The sequence below is a fragment of the Anarrhichthys ocellatus genome, unplaced genomic scaffold (assembly GCF_004355925.1).
Source record: "Anarrhichthys ocellatus isolate YVR2014 unplaced genomic scaffold, GSC_Weel_1.0 scaffold32, whole genome shotgun sequence".
Taxonomy (NCBI): Eukaryota; Metazoa; Chordata; class Actinopteri; order Perciformes; family Anarhichadidae; genus Anarrhichthys; species Anarrhichthys ocellatus.
The window spans coordinates 2,808,425-2,831,301 of NW_022280062.1; the positions used below are offsets into that span (position 1 = coordinate 2,808,425).

General features: G+C 40.9%; 2 protein-coding genes across 3 annotated transcripts; both read right to left on the reverse strand.

The window, feature by feature from the left end:
• Positions 1–20: 20 nt before the first annotated feature.
• e2f5 (E2F transcription factor 5) lies at positions 21–8,135 on the reverse strand. Of its 2 annotated transcripts, XM_031865039.1 has the most exons (8): positions 7,918–8,135; positions 6,463–6,572; positions 6,015–6,176; positions 5,501–5,609; positions 4,281–4,608; positions 1,631–1,765; positions 1,351–1,389; positions 21–819 (listed from the first exon to the last, which is right to left on the reverse strand). In XM_031865039.1, the coding sequence occupies exons 1-8, from the start codon at positions 8,044–8,046 to the stop codon at positions 743–745; spliced, it is 1,089 nt and encodes a 362-aa protein (XP_031720899.1). In that variant the 5' UTR covers positions 8,047–8,135; the 3' UTR covers positions 21–742. The 2 variants fall into 2 exon arrangements, with proteins under 2 accessions (XP_031720899.1, XP_031720898.1); XM_031865038.1 differs by lacking the exon at positions 21–819 and having other exon boundaries at positions 1,260–1,389.
• Positions 8,136–8,597: 462 nt separating this feature from the next.
• Positions 8,598–22,873, reverse strand: lrrcc1 (leucine rich repeat and coiled-coil centrosomal protein 1). Its single transcript, XM_031865057.1, has 19 exons — positions 22,472–22,873; positions 21,904–22,109; positions 21,701–21,766; positions 21,419–21,586; positions 19,816–19,982; positions 18,727–18,918; positions 18,032–18,231; positions 17,172–17,343; positions 15,991–16,139; positions 14,145–14,349; positions 13,689–13,828; positions 12,776–12,977; positions 11,992–12,177; positions 10,894–11,068; positions 10,392–10,555; positions 9,977–10,185; positions 9,606–9,743; positions 9,066–9,201; positions 8,598–8,793 (listed from the first exon to the last, which is right to left on the reverse strand). Exons 1-19 carry the CDS (start codon positions 22,513–22,515, stop codon positions 8,683–8,685), a joined length of 3,030 nt encoding a protein of 1,009 aa, XP_031720917.1. The 5' UTR covers positions 22,516–22,873; the 3' UTR covers positions 8,598–8,682.
• Positions 22,874–22,877: the final 4 nt, after the last annotated feature.

Genomic DNA, 22,877 nt, shown 5'->3' on the forward strand with positions numbered 1-22,877 from the left:
AAAAAAAATAGAGGCCCAAAATGGCAGTGTCATAATAATTTAGAAAATAAATCTTTCTGCCATTTTCACATTAGAACAAGGTCACAAAATGTACCCGAAACATTCACTCATCAAATACTATACGACGTTTTATCAAATGTAACTATTGAATTGGGTAAGTTTTTACACAATATGCTTTTTAAAGAACCATAATCCTAAATGGCTCAATAGCCAGAACTAGGTCATCGACCCTTTATGAAATGTTTGAAAGCAGTAAATACTGAGTTGTTACAAGCTACTCTGAATATCAACCAATATGAAAACACTCTCACAATCACAACTGTTCGTGAACAGAAAGTAAAGCTGTCGTATAATCTCAGAATTTCCACTGGATGTGGAAAAATACAAAAATACTAACATGCCAAAGTGCAGTAGGAGGCTGAAGGATTTGTCCCGGCTTACTCCGACTGAGGGAGCGGTATTCACCCAGCACAACCATTCAACTGGACAGATAATGACTCGTGGCTTCACAAATGTCTCACGGTGAACTAACGCAGGCACCGTGTTTTAAACTGCAGTCTAAGTGTGTGTAAAAGTAGTGTTTAATATGACAATGGAATGTTTGATTATCAGCTGTGCATCGTAACAAAAAAGGGGGAAAGGCATCTTTGAAGTGTCTTTAGAGAGAGAGAGAGAGAGAGAGAGAGGCAAAGGTGGCTCCTGAGATTGTAAAAGCGTGCAGCAGAGGAGGCGCGGTTAGCCATCAGTAATTTAGAATCTGCACATCGAACAGGTCACACACTCCCTCATTGTCGTCCAGGTTGAAGCTGTACTCTATTCCTGCGTGAGGAGAGAGGAGCATCAACAGCACAACATACTGTAAATCACCACTAAGACAAAGACAACAAAGAGATTTTTATAGAATTATTTACTGGCAACAAACAAACATCGGGCGGTCGACCATTTCGGTCCAGACATAAACTGTATAATGCCATTCAATTTGATAGAGATATCTATGGTGCTGTGAGGAGGTCCTTCTGACTTTTCCTCTAGCGCCACCATCAGGTCAGAACTGATGAATGCCAATATTTAGGTTCATGATCAAACACAATGACATTCCCATCAACCTCAACTGAACTTTGGTGCTAATGTATCATGCTAACACACTGAACTAAGATGTTGAACCTGTTAAACATTACACCTCCTAAAGCATGTTAACCTTGTCATTGTTAGCATGTTAGCATCTCACAGAGCTGATGGCACAGCTTTAGACTCTTAGTTTTGTTGATTATCTTTTTAAACATACTGAAATTCCAAATACTTGACACAATGTTTCATTCATAAAGTTAGTCAAGGTTTTCAGACACTTACCGTCAGTCGACATTAGCTCATCGATCAGGTCGACGGCTCCTACAAGAGAATTAAAGACAACATGTTTCCATTTCTCAGTACACGGAACATTCACTGCAGACTATGCAACATTAATTCATAACCATCAAAGCGGGATTAAAGTAGTATATTTAAAATATCAGTGTATTATTCAGCCATGTTCTCCCACCAGTCCAAGTCCTAAAGCTTACATCTTCAAGCCTTTACAGAACCATAACTGAAACGAAAGTGAAGAAAACATGAAACTAGCTGTGTATCTCACCCTCTCGGTCGTCCTTCATGTCAGCAGCACTGAGCTTCAACAGGCTGCTCATGTCCACTACAGACTGGAACTCTGGGCCCTCCAGGTCCATGTGCTGCTGCTGCTCCAGCACTGCTGCCGACTGACTGTAGCACGCTGCAGGTGCAACAACAATACTTAGCTGTACAGTGAAAGCCGCTTGTAGAAAATTAAACCTGAATGTGAAGCACTGGGACAGAGACAGACTCAACAATCATCTGTATTGAAATCAATTCTCTAGACTTCATGTCAAGTCCACGAGGGTGCTGGGCAGAGCTATTAAACAGGACTCGAGTCACACACATTACTCCCTTTGTAAATCCAAATTGCTAATTTTTCCTGGCTGTGTCTTAAGGTAAAGAAATGCACCAACCAGCGTCTCTAAACCTGGACGAGCCGTCATGTAAACACGCACTATGTTTTCTTTGTCAACATCTTCAATATTGTGTTGTGCAACAGTAAAGATTGTTTTTGGTAATTCCTCATTTGTTTCTGGAGGAAAGGGCTGACTGAGTTTCAAGAGTCTGTTAGCATCTGAGCACATCCCGACTCATTCGTCTCTTAGAGTCCTAGCTCAAGATAAAGAAGTGGTTTGTCTCTCGCACAGACTGGAAGTTTATTTTATGTTTAGTGCGTTCCCGTGACCTGACGTGGGGACAGATGTAAATGCAGTCTGTCCGTCTGGGTTGTGGAAACAAGGCAATGCGTGGGGTTATACATACAAGATGTCTCTTCCACAGCTGATCTATGTCATCCAGAAATGCATTCTTTACACTCAAAATCTAGCTTTGCAAAAACACGCCCAGATCAAATCACAGATGTTTCAAATTCTGCACGTTGTACAATTAACTCAATTATTCTATTTAACCGTCATGTGAAAGAACCTTGTGGCCTTTCTGCTTTACATCATGATCGTGTTGCTTTCTTAACACTAGAGCTGTTGTGGAGGGGTTATAGAAATCGTACTTGTTGCCAAACTAGATCATTTTATGCAGAAACATTAGACGATTAGCTGGATGGAGGAAACGTTTATGAAAGGAGCGGTTTTAGATACTCTAAATTCCAAGAAGAGGAAGAATTTGAGGCTTTCGAAACACTGAGTTTGCAAAGTTCAAACACCATTCTCATTAGTCGCCGTATCTTTTGCATCCGTACAGTATTTCGTCGGATGGTGTCACTCAAATAAGAACAGCTCTGGTTTTGCATGTTTAATCGCATGTCTTAATATTGACCATTTTCTACAGACATTAATTCTGATGGTCCAGACAACCAATGGTTTAACTGCACTATGAAATCAACTTCAACACTAAACTTGCTTGAGACAGGTAAGCTATTATGACGCACACACAGTGTCGGTTACATTATGATCACAGTGTATAACAGACGCAAGCAATGACTTTTCCTGTTCTTGCATGTCAGGACAAGATGACATCTGATATTTCTGAGTCAGCTGATAGAAAGCAATCAACCAGATTCACACGATTCACTTTTTAACGGAAGTGTTTTCTTACTGTTTGTCTTCAGGATTTGATTTCCTGACAACATATCTTAGCAATTTAATACTTCCAGTTCTTGGACATGGGAGCGTCTTTGAATGCAACACAGAGATTTGAAAAAGTGTCTCAGAAAGTATTTAGTCAACCATCATAGTAAGCTAAATGTTTTACTCTCAGTATAATGCAACACAGTTCAACAACAAGTAGATCATCTGATCTTTGAATGTCTAAGTGCAGAGTTACACAAAAAAAAAAAGGCAGCAGCATCCGACATTGAGAACAATGGGTATTTAAACTGTTTAAAATGAGTAACCGCGTTACACACCTTGGATTCATTAGCCTTTGTTTCCCAAAGGTGCAGTCAGATTGAAACTAGCTTCCCAGTCATTCCTATGTGGTAGCGAGGCAAGACACACTTGCAGGGCTGTTATATACAACTGCTGCTTCAGTTGTCGCTAGGTGGCAATGGAGTCTATTGTTTGGATGGGTGATATTACTGGTGGCATTTGGTAGACAAGTCTACACAGGTAGGATTTTCTCTTCATTAAGTGAAACATCAAGCGCAGTCAGCCAGTATCAGTCAGCGTGGACGTCCAACACCGTTCATATTACAATAAGTGACGAAACCAGAGGGAGGGACTCAAACCAATGTCTTTTGACTCACGGGGTGGAGTATGTTACTTCAAATAGATCATGACGGAGGATTTGAGAGAGAAAAATGAAAATGCCCAAGTGTGACAGTGCTTTGGGATTATTGTTTAAATAGCTCCTCTGCATAGGCCGCAGTTTATTCAACGTGTTAGGGATCGATATTTTGTCAGGCCTGTTTTTGATATTGTCAGACTGTAATGTGTGGACTGAAAAGGTGAAAATCAACCAATATCTTATGTTTATTAACCATTAAAGCTGTGGCTGGCTTTATTCATTTAATCCTTTCTGTTATTAAGCTTTTACTACATGTATAAAATATGACCGTGCACAAAATATAAACATCTGAGTGTAAAGTCATGCTTTTGTCTGTCCAATTGTGTTCACTGCAGCCTAAGAGAGGCCATTCAAAATCAGTAATAATTGCACATGGTGGTTTTCTAGAATACCTTAATAAGCATTAAAATCCTCAAAGTCCCTGTACTTACCCATCTGCACATCGGGAGGGCTGGAGGACGGAGTCAGCACTTCATCATGTTCTGGCAGCACCATCTGGTGGTCTGAGCAGAGGGAGTCCTGGCTGCTGCAGTAGGAGGAGGAGGTGGTGTTGGTGGTGGAGTACACCGACGTGGACAAAGGGAACCTCTGCAGGCTGGCGGGGGTGCTCGGGGGAGTTGGCATTGTACAGATGTCGTCAGTGGGCGGCACAGAGAAGACCACGGGTATTGTGGAGTCTGAATCCCTGTTGATGAGCAGGACCTGGATGGGGGCCGAGTGGCTGCGCAGGTTCACCTGGTACTTCTGTCCACTCTGGCCCTGAGGATCAGCAGTGGAGAGAAGTTTAGCGTCATTACAGCAGTTAAAAAATATATTTTTTTATATACATAATGGATCACAGGACTTGTGTAGTGACGAACCCACAAAAAAAGATAGCAGCAGAGCAGCTATTTGTTGGTTCTATGGCCACAACTTTCCCCTTTTGATTCACTCTCACTGCATGATTTTCAGTTGCAGCAGGCAGCGGTTTCCAGCGGGAAAAAACTCTTAAAAACTCGCAGCACATTACCTGCTCAGCACCAAAACAGCAGCCACACATAGTGTGCAACTAGCTTTTAAACATAGTGGAGCATGTAATAGCTAAATTTCCATCAAAAGTGAGAGACCAAAAACAGAGCAAATATTGAGTTCACATTCACATTCACATATGTCCTGAAACATGACCGCAGAGGAATTCTGATGTTACTCCGAACCTGCTGGAGATTTAAATGAGCAACTGTTTATTAAAGTTTGCGCTATCAACTGAAACGGTGATGATATGTCAGAGTTGCGTTGTGTTTTCACAGATAAGGAGTCATTTAGACACGGGTGTTTATGAATGTAAGCTAAAGTGCAGCACTCCAGTGTCTTGCTGGAGCTTTTATGTTCAGCTCAGCTCAGCATGTGCTTAAGTAGTCTTATAAAGTTTGAAAATTGTCTCCCTAATATATAATAATATTTAACAACACTATTTTGATACACATTACAGAAAATACATACCGAACAAGCAGCCAAATGTGCAGAGAACCCTGTCCCTTGTTAGCCTGATTCTATAACAGACTACATGTGGTTTATGATAGAAACCGATGAATACAGTATATGGTGAATTCCTGTCTTTTTGGTGATTACATGTATGCCAATCAATAAAGAACGCTTGTAAGATGTGACCAACCGTTTCAGGTAGCGGTACCTCCAGCTGGGTCCCAGCAGGAGCCACTATAGCGAGGAGAGTGTCTCCGCTGAAGGCACTGCAGATGTCTTCATGTGTGACATATTTATAAGTGGAGAGGTGTTAAGGAAACAGGAGCTAGATTACTTTGGGGAGGAAAATGGAGACAATAAACTGGAAAAACAAGACTGTGAGCATTGTGCAACTCAGGATTAGCCAGGCTGTGATTTCACAAGAGACCAACAATAGCAATTGTATTTATAATCCTCCCTTTATGGCATTTTCTTCATAACAAACAATGTTAAAGGGATAAGTAGAGATTTTTTCCTCTGAAATGAATAAAATGGGGCCTCAAGAGGACTAGAGTTACAAACTGTAGAAAGAAACAAACATGAAGCCTCAGTAGTAAATGTGTTCTACACTAAATGTGTTTAGTGCCACAGCAAGTTGCTAAATAACCTTAAAATAGGTACAAGCAACACATCTCCATGTAATGCCAGATGGCATGAAAGGATATGTGCTGGTGATGGGATCGAGGTTAAAGTGTTTGATGTTCTCCTCCAGCCACGCCTTCTGGTTGTCCAGCTCTTTTTCTTGAGCCTCCAGGTCAGAAATGTGGGCCTTCAAAACCTTCACCTGCTCCAGCACCTCCTCAGTTTGGCTGCCTGAGTTCTCTCCCCTGGACACGAGGAAGATTACACATCAGAGAGGCAAGCATGAGGTATGAGCACAAGTCGTATACGAGTCATGTTTTTGCTCCATTTTGGCAGCTTAAAACTAGATTTGGCTGCTAAAAGTGTCAAAATGTTTCATTTCATTTCAAAAATTCAATGGATAAAAGTAAGATGGGAGATCCTCTCACACATTTCACACCGACGACAAGAGTTCAAAGATATCGAAGGCATTATCAGTAAGAAAGCAGATATTTCACGGACTCCAACATATGAAAATTGTTTTTTTCAAACCTCCACTGAATTATGTTCTTGTTTTTCTTCTCGATCAAGCCGACTCCTTCCAGTACATTGGTGATGTCATATATCCTCCTCTTCTGCTTCACTGCCAAGCTGTCTGCAGCCTGTTGATTCAGTGAGACATTCCCATTAAGGCTCTTATTGAGCGGCAGCTTAATATGAACCGCGCTGACAGAAACATCAGACACTTTAACAGGAAACCCAGAACTTCTGTGGGAAAGAAGACTCGAACAAAGCCAACAAATCAAGGATTTGGCAAATTAAGCTGCACAAACAGAAAATAAAAGTCGTTGGCAGGAGAGGAAAGTTACAATAGTAGAGGAGGAGGAGGAGGAGGAGGGAAAGAGTCCAAGAAGCCTGCTGTGTAAACATAACCCAGTTTTGGCGCGCAAGAAGGGAGGGAAAACTACTACTAGTGTGATGAAAATAAGGTAGAACTGTGGAAGAAACTTGAGGGGACGGGCTTAGAAATGTTCATTCACTGTTTCTAGTTTGTAGCTGACAGCAGACAATAATCTGAGAGATGGTAGGAAGGAAACTGTCAGAGGAACATGGACTATATCGCAACTACCAACTACTTTCATTATCGATTAATCTGTCGATCATCTTCTTGATTACTTTAGTCTACAAAACACCAGAAAACTGTATCCATCCCTGCTTTTCCCAGTCCGAGGAGACATCTTCCAATGTGTCCTTTTGTCTGACCAACAATCCAAAACACAAAGATATTCTGTTTATATCATAAAACACAGGAATGCAGCAAATCTGCAATGAATCTTGAACATTAGGCCAATAGGAAAGCAGAAAAATACACAAAACTATATTTCAATTGTTTGGACATTCCTCCTAATTATTGCATTTTTCCCCACATGTGAATTACGTCATAGTTTTACCTCATCAGGGCCCTAAAAACTAAAGAGGATGCATCACTTTTTGGTTGCCCTTATAGATAACCCACAGACATGCAGTTAATGACAATGGGTCAGAGTAAGATATTGTCTTGTTTTAAGGTGTTACAATCACAAGAGATTGGGCTAACTCTACTTGGGCTTTAAATGTAGTCCTGATTTCATTAATCAACATAGTAATAAATTGGACTTCCTCGTGACTTTAGGCTTGTTTCATTAGTCTACTCTATACTAAAGGGGGGGAGGGGCTCACTTTAAATATAATTAACAGTACAAACTGGTTTATTACCACTAACAATCTGGCTAGAATCTGGTAGTTACGCTCTCCCTCTGTAAACAAGTAGTTTGTTGTTTCACTGCTTGTGAGTGTGGTGTTCAATCGAGGAGGTAATGGCGGCTATAGCTGGTCCACCTGTTACAAATCAATGCACCTGACTGAAGTTTGTGGCTAACAGCCCTTTGTTGCCGAGGGGCCGCTAGAGAACATACATTAATAGATTAATTCCCCCCAAAAACAACGACACGGGGCCGTTTCACTGACCACTTTCAGATCAAGGACGCCATCCTTCGCCTCTTGAATTAGACTGACAAACTTCATCGTGAGGAGCCCCAAACTTTTCTCGTGTCGACTCGGTGTCGAGCGGACAGTCTCCGTGGCCTCAAACTCCATCTTCTTCTTCTTCTCTTTAAAACAGAGTCCTGCTTATAGTCAGCCAACGTGTTTAACTAACTTTAGGAATAACGAGCATTACACTCCAACATAACGTATGTTATCTCGACGGGACGACGGTTCAACCTGCGGGGTTTAAATCAAGGACGTTACGTTACGTTAGGTTACAGTTGCCGTGGCAACACTGGTCCCGCTCGAGCCCCCCCCCCCCTCAACCTGATTTTGAGCCCCCCCCCCCTTCAACCGGACAATCAAACAATATTACTTAAACGTACTTAATACTTATTTGATTTACTGTCACTCTTTCGTTTTTCAAAACCAGTTTTTTATTATTTTGGGAAATCACAGTTCTTGAATCTTCGAGCCTTGTATTCTTGTATGAAATATGACATACAAATAAAGTTTTTATAAATATTACCCATCAAACCCTGCGTTCTCATCAAGTTTATGTATAATTTAAAGAAAAGACAAAAATCTGTTTAAGAGAGTGTTTATTAGATAAATCGTGATATGCTAAAATACAAAAATAATTTAACATAGAACATGTATATAAAAAAATGTATTAATTTAAAATAATTAATTATACTCCAGTGTTTATATTCATACATTGAAATAGCTGCAAAGTCATTTAATTTGTTAGAAGTCTTTTAGTACACTTGTGAGACGTTTCATCTTCTCTTCCATGATTCTCTTGTTGGTTTCCGTCTCCTCCAACAGCTGACGCATCTCCTCCTCCACTTCAAACACCTGAAGAAGACACACACATACACAACTCTTTATTTTCATTTTATAATAGTTAACTATAAGAACCTTTTTGAATGGCGAAGAAGGTAAAACACTAGAAAATCACACTACTGTACAATATCAAACATTACAGACTATTTGTAGTGTATTTACCACACACTGATCAATCCTCATCCACATTAGAGTTGAGGGCTAGACTAGGATTTTGTTCATATATGTCACATATGAACACGCTGGCACAAAGCCAGAAAACTATCCTAGTGTGTATATTTTACCTTCTGATTGGCTTGTTCAATCAGTTTCTGCTTCTCATTCGCCAGTCGAAGCAGCTCAGCTTGATGGGTAACCTGGCCGGACTCCAGCTGTCGACGAAATGCATCATCCACACAGTGCAACTTCTCTACTGCATCTCTGCAAGACAAACAACAAATAAATCATAATGTTATAGAAGACACTTGGGTGTCACGCTAACTGCCCGGGTACAATAACATTTCTAGGGTGGACGGCCCCAGAAGAGAATCACTGACATAAACATAAACTAATATTGTGTTTATCTTCCGCTTCTGTCTCAGCGGATCTAATACACCCTGATCAGGATTTGACGACAGACTTCATAACTAATATGTTATTACTATTATGAATCTTCAAAGTTTTCTAGCTTTTGGGTTTGCGAGAGGGAAGGAGGAGCCATGATTAATGATAGTCTAAAAAAAAACAAAAAACATGTGGGCTATTAGAACCGAGACTTGATAACTACACATTGGCCCCAAATATAACAGAACAGCAGATTTTTACTTGGATGTGTTGTATCATACTTGTGCGCCTCTGTTGCTTTGTCTCTTTCTTCCAGCAGCAAACGTTCCTTGGAATCAAAGTTTTCCTTCATGCGCTTCACCTGGTTCTCCAGCTGAGTCAGCAGGTCTGCCTTCGCCTGCCACTTCTTACTGGAATCACTGGTAGACAAAATAGATATGGAGTAATAGAAAAAAAAAACTCAACTTGATGATGGTGAAGAAACACCAGGGAGCTGGTTCAGGTCATGAGCCGTAGTGGTCTTTACTCTAAACAGTACAACATCAGTTATTCATATTAAATAATACTTCCAAATTACTTTTTTCCAGGTATATGTATGTTTGTAGCTACTGTATATCTAGTAATCTGTGTGTGCTTGTGATGGGACGCTTGCCTGTAAACTCTTCTGATCTCCTCAAGCTCCGTCTCCTTGTCCTCCAGCTGCTGTTTCAGCTCCTCCTTGCGCAGGCTTACATGCTCCAGACGTTCCCTCAGCTCAGCCTGCTGAGCTGTTTCCTCCTCCAGCTGCTGCTGGAAACTCTTCTGGGCCTTGACCGCCTCCTCACTCAGCCTACGGATCTGATCATCGCGCTGCTGCAGGGTCTAGACAGCAGGAAGACGGAGAAATGTCTTCAGTGTGTTCCACGATAACAAACAGAAAGCGTGTCGATAGAAATACAGAAACACCCATAAACCAGTCACATAGTAATGTTCATGTTAAAATGCACAAATACAAACGTTGAAGCAGTAACCTTGTGCCTTCATCATTTCAAGTGTTGATTGTAAAAATAAATGTTATTTCCCACTACCTCTTTGAGTCTGCGGATGGTCTCTGTCTGGTCATCAATGATTTTGGTTTTGATTTTTAGGGCATCGTTGTCCCTCTCGCTCCGTTTCTTCTGAGTCTCCAGCTCAGCGCTCAGCACCTCTATCCTCGCCTCCAGGCGTCCACGATCCTGAGCCAAAGACGCTCCTTGTAAAGACAAGTACATCAAATTGTAAATTGGATTTCTTTGGAAGGTCTACTGTCTACCGAGTGTGTTTCTCACAAATAACCACTAGATGACAGGCTTTACTTGTTACAAATTAAATAAAACATTAGCACATACAGTATTAAGCCAACCAGCTAATGTCTCCTTCATGCTGACTCTAAAGTGAGTGACTCACACTGCTGGCCAATATAAAAGAGTTGGACTCAAGAGAAAACCTGTACTAGTGTCTGATGAGCAACTAAAACTAGTTGTCAAAGTGTTCCATGTACTAAAAGGCTCATTCTAAGTGGGGAACATATGTCTCCTGGTCGCCTCCCACCTTGTTGAGCGAGCTCCTGGCCCCAGATCCTCCTCTCTGCCCTGAGGCCATCGATCACCGACTCCTGAGCTGTCAGCTGAGACAACAGTCGAGCCGTGTCCTTCTTGAGCAACTCGAGCTGCAGACCGAGATGCCGATCCTGCCCCACCTCTGTTTCCAAGGAATGCAGACGGTTCTGGCAGAGGGACAGAAACAGACAGACAGAGACAGAGAGAGAGATTATTAATGATCAACAGCCATCTGTCATGGCTGACAGAAGGAAAGGCAGCTGGACCATTCAGCATTCATGAGGTCTTAAAAGTCTCCTAAAGGCTCAGGCTGAACAATATGATGGATGCCCAGAACTGCTTATCTCTATTGTATCTTGTATACAGTGTTGGGCAGTAGAGGGGCTACATGTAGTGGCGTTACTATTTCAATAACATTTCTCAGCAACGTGGTGCGAGTGTCGCCGTTTTCTGAATTAAATAGCTTTTTAGTCGCTCAGCTCTTTTATTGATCAAGTAGTGAGGTAGCGTCCACACAAGCTACATTTTCCCGAGCATTTCTGAAAGCAGTTTTCTCCTGCGGTCTGAAATAAAACTGCTAGGGGATCAGTATGTGTATGTATAGCCGACAGCAGGGGTGGACTGGGACAAATAAACAGCGACGATGACATCACGTATCTGCTGCAGGAAATACAGACAAGCGAGCTTGTGTTTACTGCATGAAAAGGTGGCAGAGGGTGAGAACAGGGAGGAATTGATCCAGAGGGAGTTGCACATTGACTGTTTAGTTATATTAATATGCTACAGACAGAGTAGTACCTGGACATAAGTGTAAGGCAGGTGTATATTCTATTGTATTAAGGGGCATGATTGTATAGCTTTGATGTAGTTAAACTACTTTTGCCATGTTGCTGCAGCTTAGCTTGAAGAATTTCTCTCGAAAGTAGTTTCAGTGTATCGAAGCTTCATTTCAGCTTCACTGGTAGCTTAGCTCACTATACTTTACAAGTAGCTCGCCCAACACTGCTTATAATGTGATTTTTCGCTCCTGATCAGAGAATTTATTCTAAATAATTCAGGCAGATCTCACTCTTTTACTTTAATGCTGTACCTTTAGATCAGTGACAGCATCTCTCTTGGCTTTGATGAGATCAGTGATGCGGGTCTTCTGTTCTTTGACCATGGCGGTGAGCTCCTGCACCAGGGAACCTGATTTCTTCTCCCTCTGCTGGGTCTGGGCAAGGCTTGCCTTGAGCCCCAACAGCTGTGCAGTCATCTGATCACAAGCCTCCTTCACCTGCAGAAGCAGAGCGAGGACGTGGAATCGAAGGAGAGTTGAACAGAGTGAAGCACTTTGATTGGAGCATTACCTGACTTGACATTGTGATCAGTCAATGTCACATTCTGACAGAAAATGTTTCAGAGGTACGCATCCAAAGAAAGCTATTTTTTAAAGGTTTCCACTCGCCAGCGTTCGACTCACAATCTGCATCTTATTCAGACTTTTACCGAAAGGTCAAAGGTTGAAGCCTTTCAGTAGAAAATTGTGAGCGGTAGAAATCAAGAGAAGATTACATTTTGTGCAGAATGAATTAATCAATTCTGTATCCATAAAGAGAAGATTGATTCTAATACAATCCTTTTGTATAACTTTCTTTCTGTGTCAATTACAGACTAATTGTCCAGAGTCAGACGACCCTAATTCAATCTCAGCGTTCACATTAACACTAAATCTATCTAGATTGGGGTCAATTCCAGGTCAATCATTTCACTTTTTACTGGACACAGTAATACTTTATCAGCTTAACTGTACAGAGAATGTAGAGTCAAATTTAAGACAACACTTCAGTGATTACAGGCCACCTGTATGGCATGACTCCATCTTTAAATCAGACCTCAGAGAAGCGAGCGGCCTCGATGGTTAGCGCCATGCGGAACTCGTCTTCCAGAGCAGCGTACTGTTTCCTGCCCTCTGCCAGTTTCTCCTGCAGCTCCACCTCCTTGTGGCCGTGTCTCTGTTCCACTGACGTAACTTCTTTCGCCACTGCCTCTCTGAAATCTGCCCCGCCAGGCTGCAACCGCAAATCCAGCTGTCTTCTGTGAAACAATACAAACGAGCATGGTAAACTGAGCTGTTTCTAAAGGCTGCTGGGGCCTTAACACAAATAGGATGGCATGCAAATGGAAATATGTGGGTCATAACATGAAATTCCAACTGATTATTTAAAATAAATTAAAGTTGAGGACTCAAATTTGAACATTTTGCAATAAAGAGTATAAATGCTAAATGTGCCTAACGGGCAGCCACATGGCATGAAATCAATATCCACTAGTAAATATTTAAAAAGGTAATTATTTTAATCTTTAATTTAGATCCAGCAGATGTATGAAGTAATTTGGCTACAAATAGAAAGTAGTTACCAATATTAAATATTAAATCCCCCGAAAACTTAGTTTTTCAAATCTTAGAGATTAGGTTCACCTTTTTCCAAGTCTTTATTATAACAATAGTGCTCCTGTTTGTACCTCTATTATTAAAAGATCTCCTCTCAAGCAATATAAGAGATTGGGTACAAAATCAAAAGTCCTCGTTTTGTGAAAAACTGTATTCAAAGGTTTATATGCGACTAATATGAGGCTACAGCAGACTGAGCTTATCAGACAGCCTTTTAAGTAGGAAATTCCCTTTTTGCACTACCTAGACAGTGGTTTTTTTTGTTGAGCTGTAGAGGAGAGAGAGCAACAAAAAGAAGGAATTTCATACTAACACTCCTACCAGTGATCCAGAATACAACCCTGCAGGTGTACCTGTGCTCTTGTTCCCTGGATGCCAGCAGTTCATGCAGCTGCTGCATTTTGTCTTTGTGGTGACGCAATGAGGCTCTCTGGATGTCCGACTCTCTCTTCAGAGCTGCTGCCTTGTTCTCCAGCTCCTGGTGCCGCTTCATCTGAGGAAGGTCGGCAGATGTTTTGTACCTTGTTTTATTAGATACTGTCAGAGCTAAATGTACTCTCTCTGCTGCACGCTTTCATCTGGCTGCATACATTCCCTCTGCAGGAGAGATCACTGAGCTACTGCGCTGGTTTAATGACAAATAATAGTGACATCGGGAGTTAACATGCTCAGTTGTAGGTAACAGAAACAGCATGACATTTTCAGATGTGTATGACTCTAAATAGCTCAGATTTCCTGACTGAATGAACACCATCTGTATCACAACGGTGATACAGGAGTTCTCGGGTATAATAAACCAACTACTGTACCTGCTCAGCCTGCTGGCGAGCCCCGAGTGCCTCTCCATGGGAGATGCTTTCCTCCAGTCTGCGCAGTGCAGTCTTGTGTTGTTCTTCACTGCTGCGGGCCTGTTTCACATGCTGGGTTAGGGACCGACACCTCCCCTCCAGCTCCTCAACACGAGTCTGCAGTTCAGAGCGACCCGATCGCTCCTTTAGCAACAATTCTTTCAGTCTGTGTGGGTAGAACGCATGATAAGAGCAGCAGGAGTAATACCCTGAATGACGGGTATAGGCAACCACTATCAATTTTGTGGTGCCCTTGATTGACCCGTGTTTTATTGCCTGCTGTTAAAAATGTGATAGCTTGTAAACTTGAAGAAATATGACATTACAACAGAGTCAAAACCTTATTGTAAGGAAGAGAAAATGGAAATATGAAAATGCATATAAAAGGGCTGTCTGGTAGTTGCCCCTTCTTTAATTAGCCCTGGTGAGTCATTTCAATGCAAGCCTGATGAGTGAGGGAGTCAACAGTCGCTGCCGTGCTCAGTGTCATTACACAGTGACAGTTCAGATTGATTCATGTAATGCAGCCGACATATGCCCGTCACCAAGCTTCTAATTACGACCATAATGCAGATTTATCTCAGCAGGTTTGATGCTTACAATACTTACTCCTGGCTCTATGTGTGCAGTGTCAAAGCCAAACGGTCTCACATATAGGAGTACAGGTTTGGGTGCATAGGTTAATGATGTTTATACGAATAGCTTTAACATCGAAGGCAGCTGCAGGCCTACTTTAGGGCTTTGGAGTAATGGAGCCAAAATGTGTGCTTGATTTGATGAGAGGCTACAGGACAATGATAGTGAGGACTTTTAATGGTGGGATGGATACTCATTGTTCAAGAATGAGACAGGCAGTGCGCCCTGATCTCAGGAGAGCCAACACAAAAGATGAAGAGGGCTGAAATGGATGAGAATCCATTATGCAGTTGACAACCAAAATCCACAGAGACAAGTCCAATTATCCCTTTTACTCATGATTCAGCGGGTAAAATAAGTATTGAACACGTCACCATTTTTCTCAGTAAATATATTTCTAAAGGTGCTATTGACATGAACCTTTCACCAGATGTCGGTAACAACCCAACTAATCCATACATACAAAGAAATGCAAACAAATTAGTTCAGAAATTAAGTTATGTGTAAAAAAATGGAATAACACAGGGAATAGGGAACATTGGCTGGGCCATTCTAGCAGCTTTATTTTATTTCTCTGAAACCAGTTGAGAGTTTCCTTGGCTGTGTGAAATGTCCACCCTCGTTTCATCTTCATCATCCTAGAATGGCCCAGATGATCACCTGACTTGAATCCAATAGAAAATCGATGGAAAGAACTAAAGATCAGAGTTCATAGAAGAGGCCCACGGAATCTTCAAGACTTGAAGTCTGTTTGTTTGGAAGAATAGACCAAAATCACACCTGAGCAATGCATGCGACTAGTTTCTCCATACAGGAGGCGTCTTGAAGCCGTCATACCAGCAAAGGCTTTTGTACGATGTATTAAATCAATTTCAGTAAGCGTGTTCAATACTTTTTCCGTGTCATTCCATTTTTTTTTTTTACACATAACTTATTTTCTGAACTAATTTGTTTGCATTTCTTTGTATGTATGGATTAATTGGGTTGTTACCAACATCTGGTGAAGATTTCATGTCAATAGCACCTTTAGAAATATATTTACTGAGAAAAATGGTGACGTGTTCAATACTTATTTTACCCGCTGTATCTGCTTTAGCGCTACTGCACCGATTCATGTGGAAGTTTGTGTGCCAGCGAGCGTCCGTGTGTGTCCAGCCGGTTTTCCTCATACCTGTCGGTGGTGTGCAGGGCCATGCTCTGTAGGTCTTTCTCCTCGCTGACCTTTGTCTGCAGGCACTTTCGATCCTCAGTTAGTTTCCTCACAGCCTGCTCAGCCTTCCAACGCCTCTCCCTTTCCTGGTCACGCTCTTCCACAATAGCCTAGCACATGCACATACACAAATGCTGAATACGGCATGAATAATATAACATTGACTGTTTCAAAGTGTTCAAGTATCGGTAACTTCCTCTAAAAAAACAATATTGATAAGCTCCAAGGTTTGTTACACATCAAAGTCTGTTTACAGGTCTTAGGGAGTACCACTGCACATGTTTAAAACATTGCTTAAAGCCTTTTGTGGCTCCACTGGGAGCTGAGTGAAATCAGATAAATTGCCTCAAGTGATTTGAGTCGGTGTCTCAAGGGTCTGAGGACTACAAGTGTGAAATGAAAAAATGTGGAGTTGTGGAGTTATAAAGAGGAGAAGAGAGTTTATCAGACCTCTACATGAGGCTAGCAGCTCGAGGCTACACTAGCCGCTACTAACATAGCACACCCAAATCTCAGACCAAATTAAGTATTCACGTCTTTATATCCATAGTGCACCTGTTAACCACAATGATTAACTAAAAACACAATTTTATTTTATGAAAGTATTTATTTTGACTTTAATAACCAAACAGACGGTGGACTCCCAAGTGTGATGTTATGTCTGATGTTTTGTGACCAAATCTTAAATAATGTATCATGAAGTATCATTGGAACCACTTGGGCGCTTCTTATTTTACATAACTGAATATGTATTTATGTCCTAATTTATTTTGTTCACATTTGTTGTGTGTGAAGCACAGTGAGCTTACATTGTATGAAATGTACTATACGAATACATTTGACTTGACTGGGACGTAGTTTAAGTCAGTTTTTTTAGGTTATTGACGAGAGTTTCTCAGAATGAGCAAAAAGTCTAACGGAAAATGTTGATGTTGTTTGTTATTATCTTCGTTTTATGGGTATCTATTATTCTGTTCCTGTATGTGCATGTTGTTTTGTATTAGTTTTGTGTAAAATAAAAATTAAGTATGCTTTCACAGAGACCCGGAGGATGTCTATGCTCCTCTTGTACAAAGACATAACTTTCTTCATATTACATTCAAGCTGTTGTTCAGACCACAGGTGAGCGATCCATGTCGTACCCTGTAGGTTTCCTCCTCAGCGGACTTGGTTTTCATGCTGCCTGAGGCCTCAGCAGCTCTCACAGGTCCTCTCCTCATCAGCCCCGCTGAGGCTGTACCCCCTAGGCCACCAGCCGGCCTCCCGTGCCCCTCAGCAGACTTTAAACTCCTCTGTTTATGATTCTCCTGATCACTGCACATAAAACAAATCACCAGTATTGAACAAGCTGTAAAATTGATATACAACAGCCCTCAAGCTTAAGTCTGGCTCAATAAAGGTCAAAGCAGACAACTTGCTCACTATTATAGGTAAGCAAAGTTTGAACAACTTTGAATTGAATTTGGAGCTTACATTTCAAAATCACCTTGCCTCTGATGAGGACAGTTGGGAGCTTACTTAAGTTAAATGACTACGTCCTGAACATGTCATCAGTGGCTGATGAAGCAAGATGAGGGGGTAGACCACTGAAGCACGATCGTTAATCATGGGACTCAGATGGCAGTTGTAATATCTAACAGAGAGAAGGAAACTTCACCACATCGCTCAGAGAAGAAAACATATCGCCGCCTTCCAGCTGAGACGTAAAAGGGTTTCCTTTATCTTCAAGATACCTGATAATATTACGTTGATGCATGCTGTTCAAAATGGAAATACTCATTGCTGCATTTTGTGTTTGATTATCACGAATGCAGGCTTTGTCAATGACACCATCATAAACACTTGTGATGAATTTTAGGCTTTGTGTGGGTGGAATTCAGCTACTATAACAAAATCAGGGAAAACGCACGTTAATATGACGGCAAAACAAATTATTCTTTAAGTCGTTAACCTGACAACTGAAACATCTTCTTTGTGCAGAGATATTTCGGTGTAAAATCACCTGTCTGATCTCCGGCCCTTGATCTTCTTGGGGGTCGTCCTTGATGATATGCTGTTACGATGTTTGGGGATCCTGGTGCGCCTCCTGTTGTCCTTCCCGCTGTCACACTCACTCTCTGACGTGCGGTCGGTGTCCCTCTTGGCTTTCCGTACCGTTGCCCCAGAATGAGCAGGGCTACTGGATTTGTCACCGACAGGAGCCTGGTTAAAAATTGCAGAAATACTCAAAATATGTGACAACTACCTGTTTGCATGAATACAAACTAAATTATAAATGAATAAAACACAGGATATATTTGATAGACATATCAGCAACATGAATAGTAACGCTTAGAAAAAACAACTTGTGAATCTAATTCAAACATAAAAACGTCACACTAAAAGGTAAAGAAAATATAACTGTGCTATCAAAGATGGGCTGCTGCCTGGAAACCACGAATACTTAATCTAGAACTGACAAATGAAGCCCAAAGGCATCTTTAGGGAAAAATGCTGAAATTTCTAATATCATATGTGATTTATAACCTATTTTGTAAAAGAGGACCATTACCTATGCAGGCTAAGTACTGCTGTTTTTTTTAATCTAAATAAAATCCATCAATGTTTTTTTCTTCACCCACTCTCACCTGCTGTATACCTCACACAAATAAGTCTTAATTATTGACTTAATGGCTTTTGGCAGTGTAAAATAAGCACCTTCTGGATGAGCTGGGACATCTGGTGCTCCAGTTTCCTGATGCGTTGTTCGTTAACTGGGTCTGCTGGATTGGCCACAGTGGAGCGAACCTGTACAACCGGACCTGCGATCGCTTCGGAGGCAATCCGCTGACGAAACTGGGTCAGCACCTCATCGATGCGGGGTGTGGTGAGAGTGACATCTTCTCTAACCTGCAATGGAAACTTAAACTTGCTTTTTTTTCATTTTGTTGCGTTACACTGCAGCTGGTTTTGCTGGAGAAAAACATGCATTTTGCCATCTGGTGCGATGAATTTAACATTTAACTTTTAATAAGCAAGTTATTGGTAAGATATTAGATTCCTTAACTTCTATTTTCTTGGCATAAATCCACTATATTACATTGAAAAGGTGTACAGCCTAGCTGCGTAACCGATACCCCCTCCCACCTTACTGTCAGCCTATCCCAGGGGAAGAGCACTCTTACCTTTAGGAGACTACAGGAACCCCACCATAGTTGCATTAAATCGACTAATCAATTGGTGTATTAATTATTTTAATAGCAAGATAGTTTCTAGGGTGTAGCGTGTCTCGGACATTATTGGTGGATACCTCAACAACATAATATTTCAGCCATTCAGTGACCACTGGGAATCTGCTATTTGCAAGCACTACTTTGGCTGTATGATGACACAGTGGCTCAATGATCAGCACCATCACTTCACAGCAAGGTTACCTAGTTAAATAAGTCTCCCAAAGACTTTCAGTATACAATACTGACCTTTTTTCTGTTAACATTTTGGGAAAGTAAGGACAGGCTCTGCAGCGGAAGATCATACGTTTTTTCATGCATGTGTATATGAATTTTACAAACACGTGTCCGATTTTATCGTGCTACATATACATGTTGTAAATGAATGCCGCGTGTTCTTCTGTGACTATGTGTTTACATTTCTATGCTGCCATGGTGGCCAGATGTGTGTTTCAAAATTCTTCCTGGTTAAATAAATGTTGAATTAAGAAAAAATTTAACTTGAAGATGGTATTTTAAATGAAATATAATCGTATAAATATAAGGCTACTGATGGTGGTATGGCATCAAAACTTACCGCTTCATTGTGACTAGTATCCGAGGACAGCAGGAGGTCCACATAGTCCTCCAGACCGGGGATATCACAGGGACTACCTAGACCTAGATGTGATGGATTTCCCAGCCGGTCCAGACCATCCAGAGCAGAGATCTGTGGCAACGACTGAATAACAATCTCTCTGTAACCTGCAGCAAGACAGACACACATGCATTACAAAAACCTGACAAGGAAAGAGCTGCAATACCATCCACGAACTCCATTATATATTAGTGTCACATTAGTTGTTTATGGCTTGGCTAAAGCAGCAGGTGTTAGAGTGGTTATGTTGCACAACATCAAATAATCTATATCTTAATGATTAACTTCTCCTCTGTGTACTATCCTCATATGCACTATGAGAACTGAGCACTAGAAGTGTAACTTCACATATTGACAGCAACGGTTGTAAGAATAATTTAAGTGTGTCCTCATGGATTTAAATACTTGCTCTCAACAGCTACTGCTGTGAATTAATCATGAACTGGGAGATATGGATAATGAGTGCACAGCATAACTTAAAAGGAAAACACGGCAGAGATTTTACATTCATATGAATTCAGTCAATACAATTATGAAAATAAACCGACATAAGATGTGTAAAGAGATAAATATAGCAGTTATTACCATTTGTAGCTGTCAACTACCACTGATTTCCATTGTGCTTTCATTATTATACAGAGAGAGAGAAAGAGAGAGAGAAAGAGAGCGAGACAGCGACAGAGAGAGGAGAAAAAAAATCAGTCGTTTATAGCACACAAATCAAACCTACAAACTCAGTTGGCAGGTTAATCGCTATACTTTAATAAATCCTAGCTTCATGAGGATTGTATCGTTCAAACAGTTTTGAAGAATTTTGGTTCTGGAGTCTGTGATGCTGCTGAATTGAGAGGTGTTTCTCATATTTAGTCTACCCTCATTAATAGAAATGTGGTGGACACAACAGCAAAATATAAAGCCTTAGAGCATTGTAGAGCATTATTTGGTAAGGTTATATGCAGGGCTGTCAATCTTATGCCAATATATTACACAGGTGTTGCAGATGCTTTTGTCCAGAGCACCTTACAATAAGCATGTTCAGGGATATACGTCTTAAAAAATTGGAAATACATCCCTCCCAAACAAACAACTACAAGCTTGTTGCATGTTTTTTTTGTGAGTAAAATATTCAAAATGGAAAGGTTGACTTTTTCTTTGAGGATCCAAAAAGACAAATTCTATCAAATTTTGAATAAATTAATTAAATGTATCACCCCTAATTGATATTTTGTATGACTTCACTTCGGTTTCATGCTCCAGTCCTTTCCCTTCTTGATGGGAATAACGTAAAAGTAAGCTTGCTTGGTTCTAATGAGCATATTTTTGTGTTTAATAAGAGTGTGGGATGAGTAAGAAAGGAAAATAAGAAAATTGCTGACAGATTGAAGTAGAAGTACACATAGGTATGTAGGCTGTGCATGAGGATGGGCATAGATGGATATATATACTCCTGGAAGTGAAGGTGAAAGACTGAAAGTTTACCTGAGTAAATATCTACAGGTAATATTACAGTAATATTACAGTCAAACCAATAGTTACAACTTACCTGGTGACCTACACACAGTGTTGTCTCTGCCGTCCTGGCTCAAAGTGACCTCTCTTAAACTTTGCAATCCCAGCAGGCACTGCAGGAGGTGATCGATGTTGTCCAGATCGTTGCCGTGAAGACTGAGGTGCTTCAGCTTGTATTCCGTGCCATGAAGATACAACAAGCCTAAAAAAAAGACATCAGGAATCAAGGGTATTGACATGTCAGTCACTTGTTCATGTTTATATTTGAGCGCAGAGAAAGAATGACACAACAATGGTCAGTCGGTGTTCAACTCACCAGTGAGGTTGTTTATCTGATTGTAGGACAAGTTTAATCTTGTTAAGTTCACAAGGCCATTCAGTCCTGAGGTAAAGGGAGGGGACATTAACAACTGAATGATTTCACAGCTCAAAGAGTCTGTAATGAAGAATTATTACTTGGAGAACACCCACAAAGCTGAAACATTTATCGCCAGAGTAAAACTGTGGCAAAAGACTCACCTTCAACCTTGGTGATTAAGTTACAGGATAAATTTAAAGTCCTCAGGAAAGTGAGGGAACTTAGACCCTCAATCTTAGAAATGCGATTGGAGGAAAGGTCCAAGTGGCATAGGTGCCAAGCGGAGGTCAGGCCCTTGATCCCGGGGATGTGATTGCAGTGCAGATTGAGTGATGTTACAGTGGGACTCAGGGGGACATCCAGCAAACTAGGCAGAAAGAAACAAGGTGAAACGACAGATTCACCATGGACGAAAAAAAGGGACATTTTGTGCCCAGACCTACTTAAAAAAAGTGTAAAAAAAAAATCAAGGTAACATATACAAAAATCTACTTCCCTCTTACAGGTTGTGAGCTTAATGTGGACATGAACTATGTGAATGACTTCTCTATCTCAGATTGTTTTAAGTATTTTATAAGGCTCCACTGAGGTAAAAGTATAACAGCTATATAAATATATCTGCACTTTTACTAATGTTTTGAAGGCAAATTTAATGAATTCAACGTTTCATACAACTCAGTATGTGAACATGTGTCCAGTGAATAAAATAAACAAAAACAATGACGTTACCTTGTTATATTCTTGTCAAGAAGACTCAGCTCCTTGTCTCCCATAACGACGACATGCAGCCAGTTATGTTACCGTTAATTACACGTTTGTAATGTAGACTGTGTAACCGTTAAGTAGTCTACAGGCTCATGGAACTTGCAAACACATCCCGAAAACCTTTAGCTAAGTTAACCTAGCATCCTAGCAAAAGTTTACTCGCGACCTAGCTCAGGAGGTTAACATTTACAAACAACAGTTACGGAAGCCGGAACAGCCAACAAGTGTTGTGTTGTATTTTCTAACAGCCAATGCCAGGATTCGTGCGTTCGTTAAAACGTTTGTTTTTATTTGTTTTGAGCCTCTTTTACTGTCGGATAATTGAAATAACCGCCTTTAGCATCGTACGTCCTGTTTATATGACGTAGTC